At 44.6% G+C, this 19,629-nt stretch overlaps 1 protein-coding gene across 2 annotated transcripts in view; it reads left to right on the top strand.

The window, feature by feature from the left end:
• The window catches only part of LOC105478067 (Xg glycoprotein (Xg blood group)), a 67,062-nt gene extending 48,961 nt beyond the window's left edge, over positions 1-18,101 (top strand). Inside the window, exons 8-11 of one of the 2 annotated variants that reach the window (XM_011735036.3) lie at positions 8,380-8,424; positions 9,822-9,857; positions 12,969-13,085; positions 15,968-18,101. In XM_011735036.3, coding sequence (XP_011733338.2) covers positions 8,380-8,424; positions 9,822-9,857; positions 12,969-13,085; positions 15,968-15,984 — 215 coding nt within the window. In that variant the 3' untranslated portion in view covers positions 15,985-18,101. The remainder of the gene's footprint in view (positions 1-8,379; positions 8,425-9,821; positions 9,858-12,968; positions 13,086-15,967) is intronic. The other variant, XM_011735035.3, reaches the window with a different exon arrangement.
• Positions 18,102-19,629: the final 1,528 nt, after the last annotated feature.

The following is a 19,629-nucleotide window of genomic DNA, read 5'->3' as shown; positions in this document are numbered from 1 at the left end:
GGCTTGGTTGAGTTTTTCTCATGGAGATCAGGGGACCTTGAAACCCTCAGATCCTCTCCGGATTTGGAAAAGGAGGACTGAAGCAAAATGTCATCCCTGAGAAAGAAAACAAGAACAAAACACTCTGGAGGCTGATTTTAAACCGTTGTCTCCATTTTAACATTTTCCCTTTGTTAAGAGTTTTGCACACCTTCAATGAATTGAGTAACCCATCTTTTCTTTTCTTTTTTTCTTTTCTTTTCCTTTTTTTTTTGAGACAGAGTTTTGCTTGTTGCCCAGGCTGGAGTGCAGTGGTATGATCTCTGCTCACTGCAACCTTGGCTTCCTGGGTTCAAGTGATTCTCCTGCCTCAGCCTCCCAAAGTGCTGGGATTACAGGCATAAGCCACTGCGCCTGGCTAATTTTTGTATCTTTAGTAGAGATGGAGTTTCACCATTTTGGTCAGGCTGGTCTTGAACTCCTGACCTCAGGTGATCTGCCCTCTTCAGCCTCCCATAGTGCTGGGATTACAGACGTGAGCCACCGCGCCTGGCCTTGAGTAGCCATTGGTTAAAACTAATATGTGCCAAGAGCTCTGGCAAGGTGGGAAGTACTTTTTTTCTTTTTTTCTTTTTTCAGATATGGTCTCATTAGGCTTTGTGAGAGCCAAGGCTCTTGGCTCCCTAAGTTTTCTCTGAATCTCTGACACGAGGCAGCTTAATCAATAGGAGAAAAAGCATACAAATGTATTGAGTGGATATACACGCAAACCTTCAGAACCAAGACTCAACCACCAATGGGATGCAAAAGCTTATAGAGCATCTTTTTTAACTTTGATGTTAGGTTCAGGGGTCCTTGTGTAGGGTTGTTATATAGGTAAATTGTTTGTCACAGGGGTTTGGTGTACACATTATGTCATCACCCAGGTAATAAGCATAGGTAGTTTTTCCATCCTCACTCTCCTCCCATCCTCTGCCCTCAAGTAGGCCCTGGTGTCTGGTGTTCCCTTCTTTGTGTCCACGTTGTCAATCGAGAAAAATGACGAGACGAGTCTAAAAGATTTATTTGCCAAAGTTAAGGTTAAGGACGCGCACCCAGGAGACTGGTCTGTGCCCTTCTTCGAAGATGATTTTGAAGGCTCCAAATTTAAAGGGGAAAGGGTGGGAAATTGAGAAGTACATAATTTTCATGGAAGTGGGAGGTAGGGAAAATAGTTATTCATGCTTTTGTCTGGCTCAGTGCATCTGTGTTTTTTACATAAGATGACATAGACAAATGGGGCAGAGGGAAAATGCAGGGAATCTGCATGTTGCATAAGATAATCTGGACAAAATGGGGCAGGGGAGCAATCACATATGATTTGTGTCTGGTGGGCGGGGGTGACTGCACCTGTAAAGATAAGCTATCAGTTTGCATTGTCATGGTGAAATCTTCACAGCTCACTAGGAATTTCCTTGTGGGCAAAATATGGGGGAGACGTGTAGCTTTTCATCTTGTAGCCATTTTATTTAGGCACCAAAATGGGGAGGCAGATTTATGTGACCCAATTCCCAGCTTGACTTTTCCCTTTGATTAAATGAATTCAGGATCACAAAATTTAATTTCCTTTCACAGTGCATACTGTGTGTTTAGCTCCCACTTGTAAATGAGAACACATGGTATTTGGTTTTCTGTTCCTGCATTAGTTTGCTTGGGAGAATGGCCACCAGCTCGATCCGTGTTGCTGCAAAGGACATGATCTTGTTCTTTTTATGGCTGTGTAATATTCCACAATGTACGTGGGCCACATTTTCCTTATCCAGTCTACCATTGATGGGAACCTAGGTTGATTCCACGTCTTTGCTATTTGAGTTTGCTATTTGCTGTTCTTTGCAGGAAGAATGTGGGCTCAGAGCATGGCCCAAAATAGGTGATGTTGGTAAAGCAGGTTTAACAGGTGGCAAGCCAGGTGATGAGAGGCAGACAGGAAAAGGCCTGGCTGCAAGGGGGTCCTTGTTATGCAGATAAAGGTTCCCAGGTACCAGCACTCAGAGACAACCATGGTAAATGTTTCTTTTCAGACCTGTAAAGGTGTCAGAGTCTCAGTTTCTCTCTCCTACATCCAGGAAAAGCTTAGAAAGGGAGGGCCTGGCTGCAACAGCAAAGATCCTCTACAGACGCCAATTTCCCCACCTCAGTCTGCTGGCCCTGGAGCGGCAATTTCAAAATAAGGCAAAGCGATATATTTTGGAGTAAAATATTTTTATGTCTGTCATCTTCATTACCTCTGAAATGAGTGTTGTCATCAGATCCGTTCAACAAAATGAAAGCAATGCATGACGCTCGACTGTCCACTTCAAAGGAGCAATAGCTGTGGCCCTATAGGTAGCTCATCCTCAGAACTCACTCCCTGTGACACAGACAAGCTTCAGGGTGGGAGGGGGCTCATGACAAGGTACTCATTACCTGGGGTCAAGAACTGTCCACTTTTGGCTGGGCATGGTGGCCCACGCCTGTAATCCCAGCACTTTAGGAGGCCAAGGTGGGTGGATCACTTGAGTTCAGGAGTTCAAGACCAGCCTGGGCAAAATAGTGAAACCCTGTCTCTCAAAAAAAATGCAAAAATTAGCTGGGCATGGAAGTGTGTGCCTGTGGTCCCAGCTACTTGGGAGGTTGAAGTTTGAGGCTGCGGTGAGCCATGATAGCACCACTGCCTTCCAGCCTGGGCCATGGATTGAGACCTTGTCTCAAAAAAAAAAAAAAACCAAAAAGAATTGACCACCTTCAACTCAACGTACTATGAGTTCCTTCCACCATCTTTCTGTAACTACCTAAGGGGTTCCCCTTACCTACTACCTGGATAGACCTGGTTTATTAAGATGGGAATTGCAATAGAGAAAGAGTTTAATTCACACAGAGCTGACTGAACGGGAGCCTGTGAAACGGTTATGCTGTCTGGGGTACATACCCTGGGGTTTGTTGTTGCACGCTGAGAAAGAATTCAGGACACAGACACATGTGGGTGGGTTAAGGAATTGAAAGTGTAATAGAAGAAAGGGGGGGGGAGAGAGAGAGAGAGAGAGAGAGAGAAAGAGAGAGAGAGAGAGAGAGAGAGAGAGAGAGAGAGAGAGAGAGAAACATCTGAAAAAGTTGAGAGGTTGTAGACCACAGCAGCTTTTATAGGCAGGCTGGAGGAGGTGGTGTCTGATTTACATAGGGCTCACAGATTGGTTCCATCACGTATGACTTCTACATAGTGTGTGGGGAAGGCTGGTGGCCCCACCCTAATCTTATTATGCAAATAGGCTTTCCAGTTGGTCAGTGCCATCTTGTCTGCTTCTTCTTGTACATGGGGCTGACAAAGAGGAGGGAAGATGAAGCCGCCATCTTGAACGTGTCTAGGCCCTAGTTCCTGCCGGCATTCACCCATGCAAGCTCCTAGCTGGCTTGTCTATGTCTGCGGCTCAACTTTACAGGCTGCTCTTTGTTAGAAAATTATTTGGGGCTGCTTTTCATTAAAAAGAAAAGCCTTACCGAGGACTCCCATACCCTTGCTATGTGCCTAAGTAATTAAGTAATTCCTTCTTAACTGCTATACCAACTGCAGTTTTTGCTTTTTTTTTCTTTAAACAGGGTTTCATTTTGTTACCCAGGCTAGACTGCAGTGGTGAAATCATAGCTCACTACAGCCTCAACCTCCTGGGCTCAAGCAATCCTCCTGCCTCAGCTTCCTGTGTAGCTAGGACCACAGGTGTGTGCCACCACACCTGGCTAATTTTTAAAATTTTTTTGTAGAGATGGGGTCTTACTATGTTGCCCAGGCTGGTCTTCAACTCCTGGCCTCAAGTGCTTCTTCCACCTCAGCCTCCCAAAGAGCTGGGGTTACGGGCATGAGTCACTGCACCTAGCCAAGACTGGAGTTTTATGACTCAAATCAGCTTCTCCCAAAATTTGGACACTGGGATTTTTAAAGTATAATTTGGCCGGCAGGAGACCCGGGAGTGGGGAGTGCTGAGTGGTTGGTTGGAGGTGGAATGACAGAGGATGGACATGGGTTCTTCTAGCTGTCTTCTGTTCCTGTGTGGGACAGCAGAGCTGGCTGAGCCACATCACCAGTCTGGGTGGCGCCGGCTGGTGCATCTCAATGCAGGGTTTAAAAAATATCTCAACTTCAACCTTAGGTTTTACAATAGTGATGCCATCCCTAGGAGCACCTGAAGAGGTTTGGAATCTTGTGGCCTCCGGCTGCATGGCTCCTAACCTATTAATATAATTTCTAATCTTGTGACTACTTTGTTAGTCTTTCAAAGACAGTCTGATCCCCAGGGAAGAAGGGAGTTTGTTTCGGAAAAGGGCTGTTATCTTTGTTTGATTGTTAAGCTGTAAATTCCTCCTATGGTTATCTGAGTCTGAACAAGGGCTGTTTGAAGGCTGCAGGCACGATGCAGTCGGTTAGGTCAGATCTCTTTCACTGTCGTAATTTTCTCACTGTTATAATTTTTGCAAAGGCGGTTTCAACTTTACTGAAAATGTGAGGCAAAGACCAAATTTAATATTTTTACAGAAAGCCACTGGGAGTAGTTTTTTATTATTTTATTATTTATTTATTTAGAGACAGAGTCTCAACTCTATTGCCCAGGCTGGAGTGCAGGGGTGCAGTCATAGCTCACTGCAGCCTCAAACTCCTGGGCTCAAGAGATCCTCCCACCTCAGCCTCCCGAGGAGCTGGGGCTGCAGGCACACACCATCATACCCAGCTAAATTGAAAGAACTTTTTTTAGAGATAGGGTCTCACTGTTGTAACTGCCCAGTGGGTTTACCTTGCCCCCTGCCTAGACAGAGCTGATTTATCAAGACAGAGGAATTGCAATGGAGAAAGAGTAATTCGGCCGGGCGCGGTGGCTCAAGCCTGTAATCCCAGCACTTTGGGAGGCCGAGACGGGCGGATCACGAGGTCAGGAGATCAAGACCATCCTGGCTAACACAGTGAAACCCCGTCTCTACTAAAAATACAAAAACTTAGCCGGGCGAGGTGGCAGGCGCCTGTAGTCCCAGCTACTCGGGAGGCTGAGGCAGGAGAATGGCGTGAACCTGGGAGGCGGAGCTTGCAGTGAGCTGAGATCCAGCCACTGCACTCCAGCCTGGGTGACAGAGCGAGACTCTGTCTCAAAAAAAAAAAAAAGAGAAAGAGTAATTCATGCAGAGCCAGCTGTGCCAGAGACCAGAGTTTTATTAGTACTCAAATCAGTCTCCCCAGGCATTCAGGGGCGAGTTTTTAAAGACAAGTTGGCGGGTAGGGGCTTGGGAAGCGGGGAGGGCTGATTGGTCAGGTTGGAGAGGGAACCATAGGGGGTTGAAGTGAAGTTTTCTTGCTGTTTTCTGTTCCTGGGTGGATGGCAGACCTGGTTGAGCCAGGTTACCAGTCTGGGTGGTGTCAGCTCATCCATCCAGTTCAGGGTCTGCAAAATATCTCAAACACTGGGCTTACGTTTTACAGTAGTGATGTTACCCTCAGGAGCAATTTGCAGAGGTTCAGACTCTTGAGCCAGATGCTGCACGACCCCTAAACCATAATTTTTCTTTTCTTTTCTTTTCTTTTCTTTTTTTCGAGACAGAGTGTTGCTCTGTTGCCCAGGCTTGAGTGCAGTGGCGTGATCTCGGCGCACTGCATCCTCCGTCTCCCCGGTTCAAGCAATTCTCCTGCCTCAGCCTCCCCAGTAGCTGGGACTACAGGCACATGCCACCATGCCCGGCTAATTTTTGTATTTTCACTAGAGACGGGGTTTCACCATATTGTTCAGGCTGGTCTTGAACTCCTGATCTCAGGCGATCCACCCTCCTGGGCCTCCTAAAGTGCTGGGATGATAGGTGTGAGCCACCGCACCCTGCCCTAAACCATAATTTCTAATCTTGTAGCTAATTTGTTAGTCCTACAAAGGCCGACTGGTCCCAGGCAAGAAGGAGGTGTTTTCAGGGAAAGGCTATGATCAGTTTTGTTTCAGAGTCAAACCATGAACTGAATTCCTTCCCAAAGTTAGTTCGGCCTATGCCCGGGAATGAACAAGGACAGCTTAAGGGTTAGAAGCAAGATGGAATCAGTTAGGTCTGGCCTCTTTCACTGTCGTCATTTCCTCAGGTACAATTTTTGCAAAGACGGTTTCACCATGTTGCCCAGGCTGGTCTTGAACTGGGCTCAAGCGATCCTCCTACCTTGGCCTCCCTAAGTGCTGGGATTACAGGCCTGCACCACCATACCCGGCCCACCTTGGAGTGTGTTATGTAAAGTGAGCTGTCCCCACACCCCTACAGCCTATGAATGAGCCTTTTCACCCCACGCACGATTCTCTAAAAATTCTCTCTACAGAGAGAGAGCTGTTCAGGACGTTTCTTTTGTTCTCTGGCATACTCATCAGTTAGAAAGAAATGATTCAGCAAGTGGCTCTCCGGAGAGCCCTGATCGTTTCCCGTTTTCCTGTGAAGTTAGTCTCAGTAGGTCTGCACTGTGCCATTTTTGGGGGACCATTATCTGGCTCCCGAATGGATCAAAGCTTACCGGTCAGGGTGCTGCTGTATCCCTGGGGCAAAACTGCCGGAAAATAGCAGATAGCCCTGTGGTCCTTGGCAGGGCCAGCTGGGCCAAGCGCATCAAGCGTGCATGAGGCATAGCCCAGTTTTGGGAGCATGACGCTTGTTTTCGAGGATGCCTCTGCTTCCCTTCCTGCCTGGACCCCTGCTCTCCAGCCCCAGCAGAGCGAGGCTGTGAGTCAGTGCTCGGATTAACAGTAGCATGGAGGTGCTGGCTGGGATGCAAGCCGCCGCCATGGGATGAGTTACGCGGCTTCTCCCTGAAGGAGGCGAAGAGTGTTAGGCCCTGTTCTAACTTCATGCAGAGCACTGAGGGGTGGGGGTTGACCTTGGCTGGCCGCGGAGGGAAGCCCAAAGTCTGGCCTCCCTGCGGAGAGTGGGGAGAAAATGTTGCACTTGTGGTTTTTAAATACTAGTGGACAAGTTTCTCTAACACCCAGTGTTTTCGTCTGCTAAGGCTGCCATAGTAAATTCCTACAGTCAGGAGGGCTGAAGCAAAAGGGATTTCTTCTCCCACAGTCCTGGAGACTGGAAGTCTGAGATCAAGGTGTGAGCAGGGCTGGTTCCTCCTGAGGCCTCTCTCCTGGGCTTGCCGACATCATCATCTCCCTGTGTCCTCACAGGGTCGTCCCTCAGTGTGTGTCTGTGTTCCAGTCTCCTCTTCTTATGAGATGTCTTAGTCCATTTCAGGCTGCTATCACAGAATACCATAGACTGGGTGGATTGTAAACAACAGACATTGATTCTCCTGCAGTCCTAGAGGCCAGAGGCCCAAGATCAAGGTGTGGGCAGGGCTGGTTCCTCCTGAGGCCTCTCTCCTTGGCTTGTAGACACCATCTTCTCCTTGTGTCCTCACAGGGTCATCCCTCTGTGTGTGTCTCTGTCCCCATCTCTTCTTATAAGGTCTGTAGTCCTATTGGATTAGAGCCCACCCTAGTGATCTCGTTTTATTTTAATCACCTCTCTAAAGACTTTGTGTTCAAATACAGCCACAGTCTGATGCCCTCGGGATTAGTACTGTGACCTGTGAATTTGGACGGGAATATAGTTCAGCCCATAGAACCCATTATCCACATAAGTCATTTCACTTCAAAATCAGCGCAAAGCATTAGTTTAAAAATCTCAAATCTGTATTTTTAAAAATTGCTCTTGACATGTTAGAAAAATGTAGAAAAACTTTTTTGTTGTTGTTTTTCTGAGACAAAGTCTCACTCTGTAGCCCAGCCTGGAGTGCAGGGACGTGATCATAGCTCATTGCAGCCTCCACCTCCTGGGCTCAAGCATTCTTTTGCCTCAGTCTCCCAAGTAGCTGAGACTACAGGTGCACATCACCACACCCGGCTAATTTTTTTTTTTTTCAGTAGAAATGGAGTCTCACTGTGTTTCTCAGGCTCCAACTGAGCTCACGTGGTCTTACCGCCTTGGCCTCCCAAAGTGGTAGGATTACAGGTGTGCGCCACCACACCCAACCTGGAGGAATTTTTTTTTTAATGGGTTATGATTACTATTTGTGGCCTGCATTTTCTTCCTATTCTCTTTTTTTAACCAACATTTGCTGGCATTTTTTTTTACGCCCAAGGAAACACATTTGCCCATCTATGTCAGGCCTCGAGACCCTCAGGGATGTACATCTAATGCACCTTCAGCCACCAGTGTAAACAGTAAACAGGGCCAGACGACACCTGTGCACCTTCCCTGGCCTTGGGAGAGCCACTGGAATCTCTGCAGCCTTTAAGAGCATCTTGCTTCAGGTTTGCTGACCTGCTTGCTTCTGTGAGAGCATGTGGATTTCCTGAGCAATATCTAGCATTTCATGGTCTCTTTTCTACCCTTCAGGAAGACGGGGCTATAGACCCAACTCTCGTTATGGAAATACTTATGGTAAAGGAATTATGTCTTACAGAATATGTGAGGCAAAGCTGTCCATTTGCAAATAACTAACACACTGTCTGTACTGATGGGAAGCTGATGCTTTTATCCAATGCACAACAACTAACTGGCGATTCGGGTCTCTAATTTGCATTTTCCTTGGTCATCCATGCTGGGGGGAGATGTCGTGCATGCCCTGAGGACTTAATTTCTTGAAAGGAACTCTGGCCCACTTACAGGTGGTACTGGGTGCATGTGTGTGCACATGTGTGTGTATGCATGTGTTCACACACAGGTATGCTTGTGTGTATTGTGTGCGCATGCATGTGCACATGTGCATGTGGATTTTGTAATCATGCTCATAAGTGCATGTGGATTTCATGTGCACATGTGCAAGTGTCGGTGTGCACACATGTGGATTGTTTGAGCGCATGCATGTTTGTGTATGTGCACAGATGTGTTGGCATGTGCTTGTGCATTTTGCATGTGTGCATGTTTGTGCTTGGGTTGCATATGCATTGCATGTTTCCCGTGTGTTTCCATTCACATGCATACATTTAGGGTGTGCAAGCGCATGTGTGCACGTGGATAGATGCAGGAGTGTGCATCTGGGTGTGCTCGTGTGGTGCATGTGCATACTGCACAAATATATCATGTGTATCTGTGCATGTGGATTGTGCATATACATGCGTGTGTACAGGCATGCACATACACACATGAATGTGTTTGTGCATATTTGTGTGTACATGCACGTGTTTATGCATACATGTGTTAACATGTGCACACATGTGTACATGTGTATGTTTAGGCGAATTGTGCTTTATATGTGCTTTTGTTGCCTGTATGTGTGGTATGTGCATGTGTGTGTATGTGGGGATGTGTAGGATGTGCACGTGTGCTTTGTGTTGCGTTTGTATTTACGTGTTGCACATGTGTGTAAATGCGTGTGTGCATGCACATGTGTATGCGTGCTTTTCTGCCTGTGTGTTGCACGTTTGTTGCATGCTGCATGTGTGTATGCATGTGCACACACATTTGTGCATGTCAGTGTGTGTATGAATGGCACGTGTGTATGAATGGCATGTGTCTCCATGGAGTTGTCAGCCTGTGTGTGTTTTGCATGCGCACATATGTAGACTCCCCAATGCCGAAATTAAGGCTGCATCTCCCTCTCCCTGGTATTATCCCCATTCCACTAATGACCATTAGACACGGCATACACATTCACATTCCTCCTCCTTATGCTCCTTATGCTGCTTGGCTGTCCCCCTCCCCCGTCAAGAATGTAAATTCCCTGAAAACAGGGATCTGTGTGCTGTGTTCACAGTCGCATCCTCGACAGTGCCCAGCAATAGAAGGCACTCCGTAAGCTCTGCTGAATAAACACGAACGTCCTTTTCCGCTTACAGGTGGAGATCACCATTCAACGTATGGCAATCCAGAAGGTAACTGATTGACTCACCTTGTCCCAACCTTTAATAAGAGCACACTCTCCTAAATCAGTGCTGGGAGGAGCTGTTTGGGCTTCTGTTTCCCAACCTCACGACTTTCATGGAGCACTCAAACTTTTTTTGTATATAAAGTAGCTTCTAAACAAAAATATCCGACCTTCAGCACAGGACCAATCAGAGTTGAGAGAAAGGAGAGGCAAGCATTGGTTTTCGCTGCAGAAGATGCCCCTTAGCTCTCAGAGTGAGGCTGTGAATGAGTGCTGAGACCATTGCACTTCTCCCAGTACCGCCATTACTCCCCTTTCTTTGACCAGCACTAACTTGAAACCCAAGAAGGACAGAAGAAAGGAAGCTATGAACACTCTGCCCAAAGAAGCCATCAGAGTGCACTGTCAATCCCATCTCAGGTCAAAGGAGGGAGAACTTGAAGCCCAGAAGGCTGACTTTGTGTCCTGTGTTGCTGGGAGAACAGGTTCCCCATTCCCTAAAAGTCATACTCTTGGAGATTTGGGTTGACGCCTGCTTGAGTTTAAGTTGAGAGTAAACGTGCTCAACCCCAAGGCTCTTGTGAGTTTTCAATGATGGGGGAGGAGAAAGTGATTGAAGCTGACCTCTGCCTTTCAATGAACATGCAGAGTACTAGTATCAATATTTTTGGGGTATGTTGGCATCCTTAGAAAAATTTATTGATTCTCCTTTTTCCCTCTATGGTGTAAAGTGAGGTCCAGAGATGGAAAAGGCAAGGCAAATAAACAAGTAATTGCAGTCAGATCTGATGAATAATTTGCTGGAACATATGGGATCCTGTAGCAAGGCAGAAGGGATACTCCTAGACTGGGTTAGGTGAGGGAGGTAGGGCTTCCTGGAGAGAACAATATCCAAGCCAGTCCCCCAAAATATGGGTGAGAGGTGCCCAGGAGAAGAGTGAGGTGTCAGGGAAGATGGTGTACTAGGTAGAGCTGGATACACACGTGGGGACACCAGAAATTGTGTAGCCAGGGTGTGGAATGCAACAGGAACCAGGGAAGGATGCAATGGTGACCAGGAAAGACCGCCAGGTTAGCAGAGGTGGAGTCTGCACTTCATAGAACCTTCATGGGAAAGAGCCTGCCCCTGTTGATGTGTGGGTGAAGAATGGACCTGAGGGGGCTCACTAAGGCCCAGGGAGACCCCCTTTCAGACCAGTTCAGTACCCCTTGGAAATGATGGCAGGCTGAATTAAAGCCTTGGCAAGGGAGGCAAAGAGAAGCAGTCAGCTTGGATGACCACTTTTTAAGAACAATTGATTGTACTTGATTGATTTGTAAGAGATGGGAGAGAGGAAAAGGTACGTATCAGTCAGCTATGCTGTGTCACAAAAGACCCCAAAACTTAGTGGCTGGAAATAACAAGCATGTATTATGTTCATGATTATGTGAGTCAGCAATTTGGGCTGAAACCATTCTAGTGGTCCTCCTGGTCTCTTCTGAACTCCCTCTCTTGTGTGCAGTCAGCTGTAGGTGTGGCCAGCGCTTTGACCATGTTTCCTGCGTCTTCTTATATATCTGGGGCCTTAGGTGGAATGGCTCATCTCAGCTTCATGTGGGCTGTCACATCCCTCCAGGAAGCCAGGCCAGGCTTCATCACATGGTGACCAGGCAGGGTACCAAGAGCATGAAGAGAAGCGTGCCTGGGCTTACAGCCACCACCTCTTCACTTGTGTGGCATTCTGTTGGCTAAGCCTGGATTCTCAGAATGAAGATGCAGCTCCACCTCTGGATGGGGAACACTGTGAAATCGTACTGTGGAGTGTGTGCACATAGGGAGGGGAGGAATAGAGAGCTGTCTCTCCCAGGGGGCAGGGGGCAGCGGGCGGCAGCATCAGCCCTGGAGCAGGTTCGTGCGTTCAGTGACAGCACTCTTCCCCCCAACATGGCAGCCTCATTCATGGAGCAGCCTTGTGTCCCTCACCTATGCCATGCCACGTATTGGCCCAGCTGTTCAACCCAGTCTGAAGAAAGGCATGCATGGAAAGGGTGGCTATTTCAAATGGAAATGGTGATGTCTTCCTTTTTCCCTTTGGAAGTGTTGATTTTTGCCACATCAAGCTCCTTCTTCTTGTTCTTTGTGCAGGAGTACCAAAGCTCTGGGGTAATTTGCCATCGAGGCACTGAAGATGCATATGTGTAGTGTGTGCTTGGGTCTAGAGTTCCAGCATGCCTTTGAAAGCAGGCCTATCTGGCAATTTTTCGTTGAACAATATTTTTGCATGAGTGAGCGTTCTACATCTAAAAAGGCACAAAATAGTTTTGACATGTGCCTGTCATCCCAACTACTCAGGAGGCTGAGGCAGGAGGATCGCTTGAGCCCAGGAGTTCAAGACCAGCTTAGGCAACATAGTGACACCCCATCTCTAAAAAAATGAATCAGGCCAGGCGTGGTGGCTCACCTCTGTAATCCACACACTTTGGGAGGCCGAGGCAAGTGGATCACCTGAGGTCAGGAGTTCGAGACCAGCCTGGCCAGCATGGTGAAACCCTGTCTCTACTAAAAATATAAAAAGTAGCTGGGCGTGATGGCATGGCCTGTAGTCCCAGCTACTTTGGAGGCTGAGGCAGGAGAATCACTTGAACCCAGGAGGAGGAGGTTGCAGTGAGCCGAGATCACACCACTGTATTCCAGACTGGGCGGCAGAGCAAGATTCCATCTCAAAAATAATAAGAAAAAATATTAATAAAATTAATTAAAAGGCATACACGAATTGACTTCAACAAACAAACAAAAATGCCAAGGGCCTCGTCTGTGCAAATCCTGGCCTTGGATGTCTCCAGTGGTAAAATGTGGTTGACAAGCTTGGCTCTTTGTGAAAAGAGAATTACTTCCTAAGGTGTTTTTTTTTTTGTTTTTGTTTTTTAATTAACTTTCTCTTTTTTTTTTTCTGTGAGTACAAGGATGGGAAGGGATGTGATGGAGAAGTTACTAGATAGGTGCAAAAGTTATTGCAGTTTTTGTCATTACTTTCAATGGCAAAAATGGCAATAACTTTTGGACCAACCTAATATTTAAGCAGTTTTCCTGCAGCCGTGTTTTTCTCAGACGCGCTTTGCTTTTTCTCCACTCCTGCAGGCAATATGGTAGCAAAAATCGTGTCTCCCATCGTATCTGTGGTGGTGGTGACACTGCTGGGAGCAGCAGCCAGTTATTTCAAACTAAACAACGGGAGAAATTGTTTCAGGACCCATGGTAAGTTTGGCTCTGAACATTATTTTCCTTGTTACTAAGCCTGATTTTTTTAAAAAAATTACTTTCAGATGTCTGTCACTAGCAAGGTTATTTCTGGTTAAGTTCAATATACATAACTTGCCTAATCATGTGATTTTTTTAACATTTATTTTTATTTTTTTTGAGACAGAGTTTCACTCTGTTGCCGCGGCTGGAGTGCAGTGGCACGATCTCGGCTCATTGCAACCTCCGCCTCCCGGGTTCAAGAGATTCTCTTGCCTCAACCTCCTGAAGAGCTGGGACTACAGGCGGGCACCACCACGTCTGGCTACTTTTTGTATTTTTAGTAGAGATGGGGTTTCATCATGTTGGCCAGGCTGTTCTTGAACTCCTGACCTCAAGTGATCTGCCCGCCTTGGCCTCCCAAAGTTCTGGGATTACAGGCGTGAGCCACCGCACCTGGCCACTGATTGGGTTTTCCTGGTCAGGTGTAAGCTGTACCTTCCCCTAAACCTGGTTACAATGACACTGGCACATTATCTGCCTGATGTAAAAGAGGGGGAGAAAGAAAGGAAAGAAAAAGAAACAAACAAAAAAAAATTACTAAGCTACATTGCAAGACTATAAGCATGGCGGTTGATTTAACTAGCCAAATACAGTTCTGTTCTGTTCTGTATTCAGTGACATTTTCGTCACAGGTGAGTCAGGAAAAATATCTGGGTTGAATGTGAATGTTTTCCACAGAACCCGACCCGCAAAGAAAACTACCGAATCACTAAATTTTAAGCCTCTTGATGGAATTCCAAAGCTGTGCTCAGACCATAGGGGAAAAGAAAGATCTGCTGTGGCTTCTTGGGTTTGAAGAATCACTGGGGATTTGAGAGCAGAGGATGCCCTAAAGAAATCTCTGAAACAACAGTCAGGGATTGTTTTGTAGACAAAAGAGTGACACAGATCTTTAACTGGGGGTCTCTGGAGGTTTGGTTTAAACCTCAGGCCACCCACATCAGAATCTGTCTGAAGTTTGCCCAGGGCCCTCTAAATCATACCTTCTTTGTGTCCCTAAAGGAAACCAGAAAGGGATGCCCATTCCTACGGTGTTTGCTTTAGGATTTGCATTTGGCCTCAAAAATCCTAAAACCTTCCCCTGCGCTCCCTCTGCTGGTAAATGGGCAGTATCAACCATTAGCTAATGAACCTCGGGGGTCAGCCTCCATCTACATTACACCCCGTCCTGAAATTTTGGGAGGAAACTGAGTTTCTGAAAAACAGTCTTATTTCCCTGGCAACCTGACAGCAGATTCTTGGGTTCAGTGACAACACTCTTTCACCAACATGGCAGCCATCATTAATGACACACCACGTGTTAATTTCAGTAGTATTTGTGGCAGTGATTTGTAAGCCTTTGTTAACCAAGGGCTGAAACTGAGTGAGCAGAGAGAGGCACCCGTCTCCACAAGCACAAAATGTAAAGGCAGGGAACAGGGGACATCCACAAACTCAATAATCAAGGCAAATATATTTTAGTGCAATATTTTTAAAGGAAAATCATTGGACTGGGGGCCAGCTGAGTTTCTGAAATAGGTGTAGTTTTAAAAACGTGGATGATGCCTGCCCCATTTATCTGAGGTGGAAGCATGTTTTTGCTAAAGGGGTGTAATGTCTTGAAGCTCTTTCATGCCTTTTGGCTACCTGGTAAGTCTTTTGTCTACTTTCTCCATTGTACTTCAGTGATACCCTCACCAAGTATTCCCAAGCACCAAGTTTATCTTCCCTTCCCTTAAAGTTCCTGAGATCAGAAAGGAGGATGTAGACAGAGTGAGATGATGTTAGGGAGATCTCTTCAAGGTGAGCAGTGACATTTATGTGGATCCTGGGCCCATATCATCTTGCTGGCTGTAAAACCTTTCTACTATCTAGGAAATATGTGTATGACAGCACTACGTAGGGGTTTGGTATCAAATGGGGCTCAGACCTCTGTGAACTTGACTCTAAGGTTCCAGGCTGCTGCTAATGGTACCCAGCTGTCCACCTATCCTTAGTTGGGCCAATAATTTTCTCTCTCTCCTAAAGGATGATGTGCATGGTATACTAACCATATCCATGGTGATGTGGTGCAGTGCACAACCTGTGGAACTGTATACATGCTGAGGCCATACACTGAAGCTTGCATACTTTGTAGAGAAAGAGTTGTAGTAACGGAGCTACATAGATAGCAGCAGATGTCTGTCACTTGATGTGGACTTTTAAGAATCGTACTTTGCTTTTATTTTGTAAAGTGGAGCAAATGACAACACCACTTCAGAAGTTATAAAGACCAAGAAGGCCATATTAAAAAAAAGAAATTCCTACAAATATTAGTTTTAACCAAAAAGAAAGTTACTCAATTCATTTAAGATCATCAAAATCCTTAACAAATGGCAAAATGTAAAAAACAATGTTTAGAAAACTAATATTTGTTTCCAGATATGATTTTAACAGTTTTTAAATATTTTCTATTTTTAATTTTTCCAGCTTTATTAAGGTACAGTTGACAAATAAACGTTGTATATATTTAAGATGTACAATTTCATTGCTGCATCATTTATTTGTTCTAATCTATTTCCTTCTGCTGAATGTAAAGCAAGTGTCATGTAGACAGCACATAGTTGGATCTTGGTTTTCTTTTTTTGAAGTAGATTTTTCATTCTTCTAGCTTTATTAAAGTATAATAGACAAATATTGTATATATTTAAGATGTGCAACTTCGTTTCTGCTTCATTTTTTTTCTGTTCTAATCTTCCTTCTGCTGAATCTAGAGCAAGAGTCTCTGTAACAGCATAGAATTGGATCTTGGTTTTCTTTTTCTTTAATAGACTTTTTTTCCCCCCCACAATGACATTTGTTTCCAATCTGCCTTTCAGAACCAGAAAATGTCTGAAGACGTTGAGATCCCCTGATTACTTTGAGAAAAACAACTAAAACAAGAACCCTGTTTATCACTGTTGTGGAAATTTCCTTTTATTCTTGACACAATTTGATGACCTAAAGTGTGTTTTCTTCTGTGTGAAGTACGTGAGCTGCCTCACTAAGCATTCCCAACTCATTGGATGTGATGTGGTTATAGAGATAAATTAGGCAGCTAGACCCTGCATTCTAAAAAGGGATTGCTTGATCTGTTGGTTTGGCCATTCATTTGCACAAAGAGACTGTGGCTCTCTGTTCTGAGATCTTCAGCTACCTCGTGGTGCAATAACACACACATGCTTAACCATGTTGATGGCACAAAGCAGTGAGCAGTAGGGAGGCAGAGTATCTTGGTGGGGAGGGGATGCTATCAGCTTCTGGGAGATGGAGAATATCGTTGAGTTTCCAAAGATGCTGGGCCTGTGCTAAATTCTTCAGTGTTATAAAAAATCATTGAGCATTCATTATTGCGAATGAAGTGGGGATGCATTATTTCTGACACCCACAAGCAGGGTTTGAGCATCCTTTCAGCTTTGATGTATCTGCACATAAAATTATTATTACCTGAAGAAAATAAGGCTGCATTTTGAAATGCTAAGTGCAAAGCGACTGATGTTAAAACCATCTGGGGGAAATCTTGGGATACTTTTTCCTAGAAAATCACGTGGTTTTGTTATGTTTTGGCGGATAGGAGACAGAAATGGTGATTGTCAGGTGTTGAGTCCTTTTGTAGTATTTGTAGTCTTTGATACTCTGTAAGTACTGGTTCCTAAGGCAACAACATTGCATTCCTTGGTTTATACTTTTTCTATTCACCAGAGTAGGAAATCTTAAATCCTTAGGCATCCAAGAAGTATACTAGCTTTTTGCTTCTCTTTTAGAAATACTTGTGGGGAGAGAAAAAAGGATAGTTTGGGCATATTGGTATAGTTTGAGGAAACTAAGGTTAATGTTCATGTAACATTTAGACTTTGCCATAAATATCAGAACCAAAGATTGAGACATTCATGTAGAGTCTGGAATGTATATACGGGACCCATAAAAATTCCCAGTATACATGTTTTATGCTCACCAATATGAACTGGGGTCTTCAAAGAAAGAAGGTTGAAAGTGGAAAGCCCTTGAAAGAGCTCCCCAATTTGTAAAATATCTTTAATCATTCACGTTAGGGATCTCAGAGCTGTGGGTCTCAGATTGTGGATTCATGCATCCTTTGTGCAATTTGAAGATAGTCCGTATTTCCTATTTTGGTATTAGGTCCTGCAACACTTTTCAATTCTTGTAGAAGCTGTTTTCAGGAGTGGTGATGTCTGATGCTCAATTACTATTTTCTCTATAAGAGTTTCAGCGTAAGCTTAATTAAATCCTTGTGAAAAAGCCTCTGTGTTTTTAGTTGTATATACACACACATACCTACTTAAATGGAATCTAAACATTTTTAGCCTTTAATCCATTCCATTTTCTAAAACTGTCATAAACCATTTTTGATCATTTTAAATAAATGTAAAAGAAAAAATAACTGGATTTGATTATTGCATAGTTTTTTCTATATTTCACAAATGAATTTTATGAAATGGCTGTAGAAGTGGCCCCAAAATTATGAACCTTCATAGCTGTGAATAATATGCAACAAATCTCTTTTAAAGCTCAAGATAGATTATGAACATATGAAATACATAGAGTTACCTAATAATGAGATAAAATTCACCTGGGGGACAAGGATAATGTTCAACCTACTTAAAATGAAAATATTTGAATACTGACTGCTTGGGGGAACCTCTCTGAGGGGTCATGAGGATCACCTGTTGGGTATTCTGTTTTCATGCTGAGAAGGTGAGAATTGAACAGATGAGAAAAGCCTTGATAAAATGTCATCTCCATGTATTTTAGAGAAGGATAACCTTGATTGTACAGTTGACCCTTGAACAACACAGGGTGAACTGCATAGGTCCACCTATATGTGAATTTGCTTCTGGCTCCGCCATTACTGAGACAGCAGGACCAACCCTCTGTCTACTCAATGTGAAGCTGATAAGGGTGAAGACCTTTATGGTGATCCACTTCCACTTAATAAATAGGAAACTCATTAATTTTAACTTCCTTATGATTTTCTTCATAACATTTTCTTTCCTCTAGCTTACTTTATTGTAATAATATGGTATGTAATACATATACAAAATATGTGTTCAACTGTTATCAGTAAGGCTTTCAGTCAACCAGTATGCTATGAGTAGTTAATTTTTTGGAGAGTCATAAGTTATACATGGGTTTTCAACTGTGCGGAGGGTCAGTTCCTCTCACTACCCCACCTTGTTCAAGGGTCAATTATATGGTGTTAAAAGCCACACTTGCCTCCTCTTTTTGGGGACTTGAATGCGTTTGGTGGTCAATGGATAAATATCTTTGTGTTGGAATGAAGAGAAGCCATGACTAATTTAGTAGGGTGAAGAGGAAAATCACAAACACGTGAGCTATATTTTTGTTTATTTTTTTCTACACAGGCTAAAAAATAACAACTTTTTTACCCACTATATGAAATCGTTCTAGTTGTATGGGAGAGGAAAGTATGATTCTGCTGATTTGCCTTTGACTACTGGAATTGTAATATCGAGTTACACACACACACACACACACACACACACACACAAGCACAGTATTAACACACTGATACGTGTTGAATTATGTCCCCTCAAATTCGTATGTTGAAGTCCTAACCCCTGGCACCTCAGAATGTGGCCTTATTGAAAATAAGGCTCTTGCAGAGGTAACTAGTTTATTGAAATGAGGTCATACTGGAGTGAGGTGGGTCCCTAATCCTATATGCCTGGTGTCTTTATAAGAACGTGGGATCTGGACACAGGTAGTTACATAAGGAGAATGCTATGGAGTGATGTTACCACAAGCCAGAGAACTACCCAAAGCAAGGAGAGGACCCTGGAACAGATCCTTCCCTAGATACTTCAGAGGGAGCATAGCCCTGCAGACACCCTGGTTTTGGACTTCTGGCCCCTAGAACTGTGCACGAAGAAACAAATGTCCATTGTTTAGGCCAATCAGTTTGCAATACGTTGCTATAGCCGCCCCGTGGAATGAATACATACATTAACACATGCTGTGTACATGTTTTTTTCCCCCTAATTAAAAAAAAAAAAAAGAGATGGGGAATTCATTTAGCTTGCCTATAGAGGTAGTACGCAAGATTAGTCAGGGTTAAATTCCAGACTCTGACACTCAATTTATAGATTCACATCCTGGCTTCTCCATTTCAAGCTGTGCAAACTTAGGCAAGTTATACCACCTCTCTGGGCCATGGTTATCCCATGTCAGGGGAAAAAAGGGAGGTGTCCTAAGAAGATCTTCCTCTCCAAGATGTGTTGAGGATATAAGACTCAATGTGTGAAGGCTGGGCGCGGTGGCTCATGCCTGTAATCCCAGCACTTTGGGAGACCAAGGCGGGTGGATCACCTGAGGTCAGGAGTTTGAGACCAGCCTGGCCAGCATGGTGAAACCCCGTCTGTACCAAAAATACAAAGAATTAGCTGGACATGGTGGTGCACGCCTGTAATTCCAGCTACTCGGGAGGCTGGGGCACAAGAATCACTTGAACCCGGGAGGTTGA

The sequence above is a fragment of the Macaca nemestrina genome, chromosome X, assembly GCF_043159975.1.
Source record: "Macaca nemestrina isolate mMacNem1 chromosome X, mMacNem.hap1, whole genome shotgun sequence".
NCBI lineage: Eukaryota > Metazoa > Chordata > Mammalia > Primates > Cercopithecidae > Macaca > Macaca nemestrina.
Note: the sequence above shows the minus strand (reverse complement) of the source record. Positions and strands in the feature narration are given on the sequence as shown.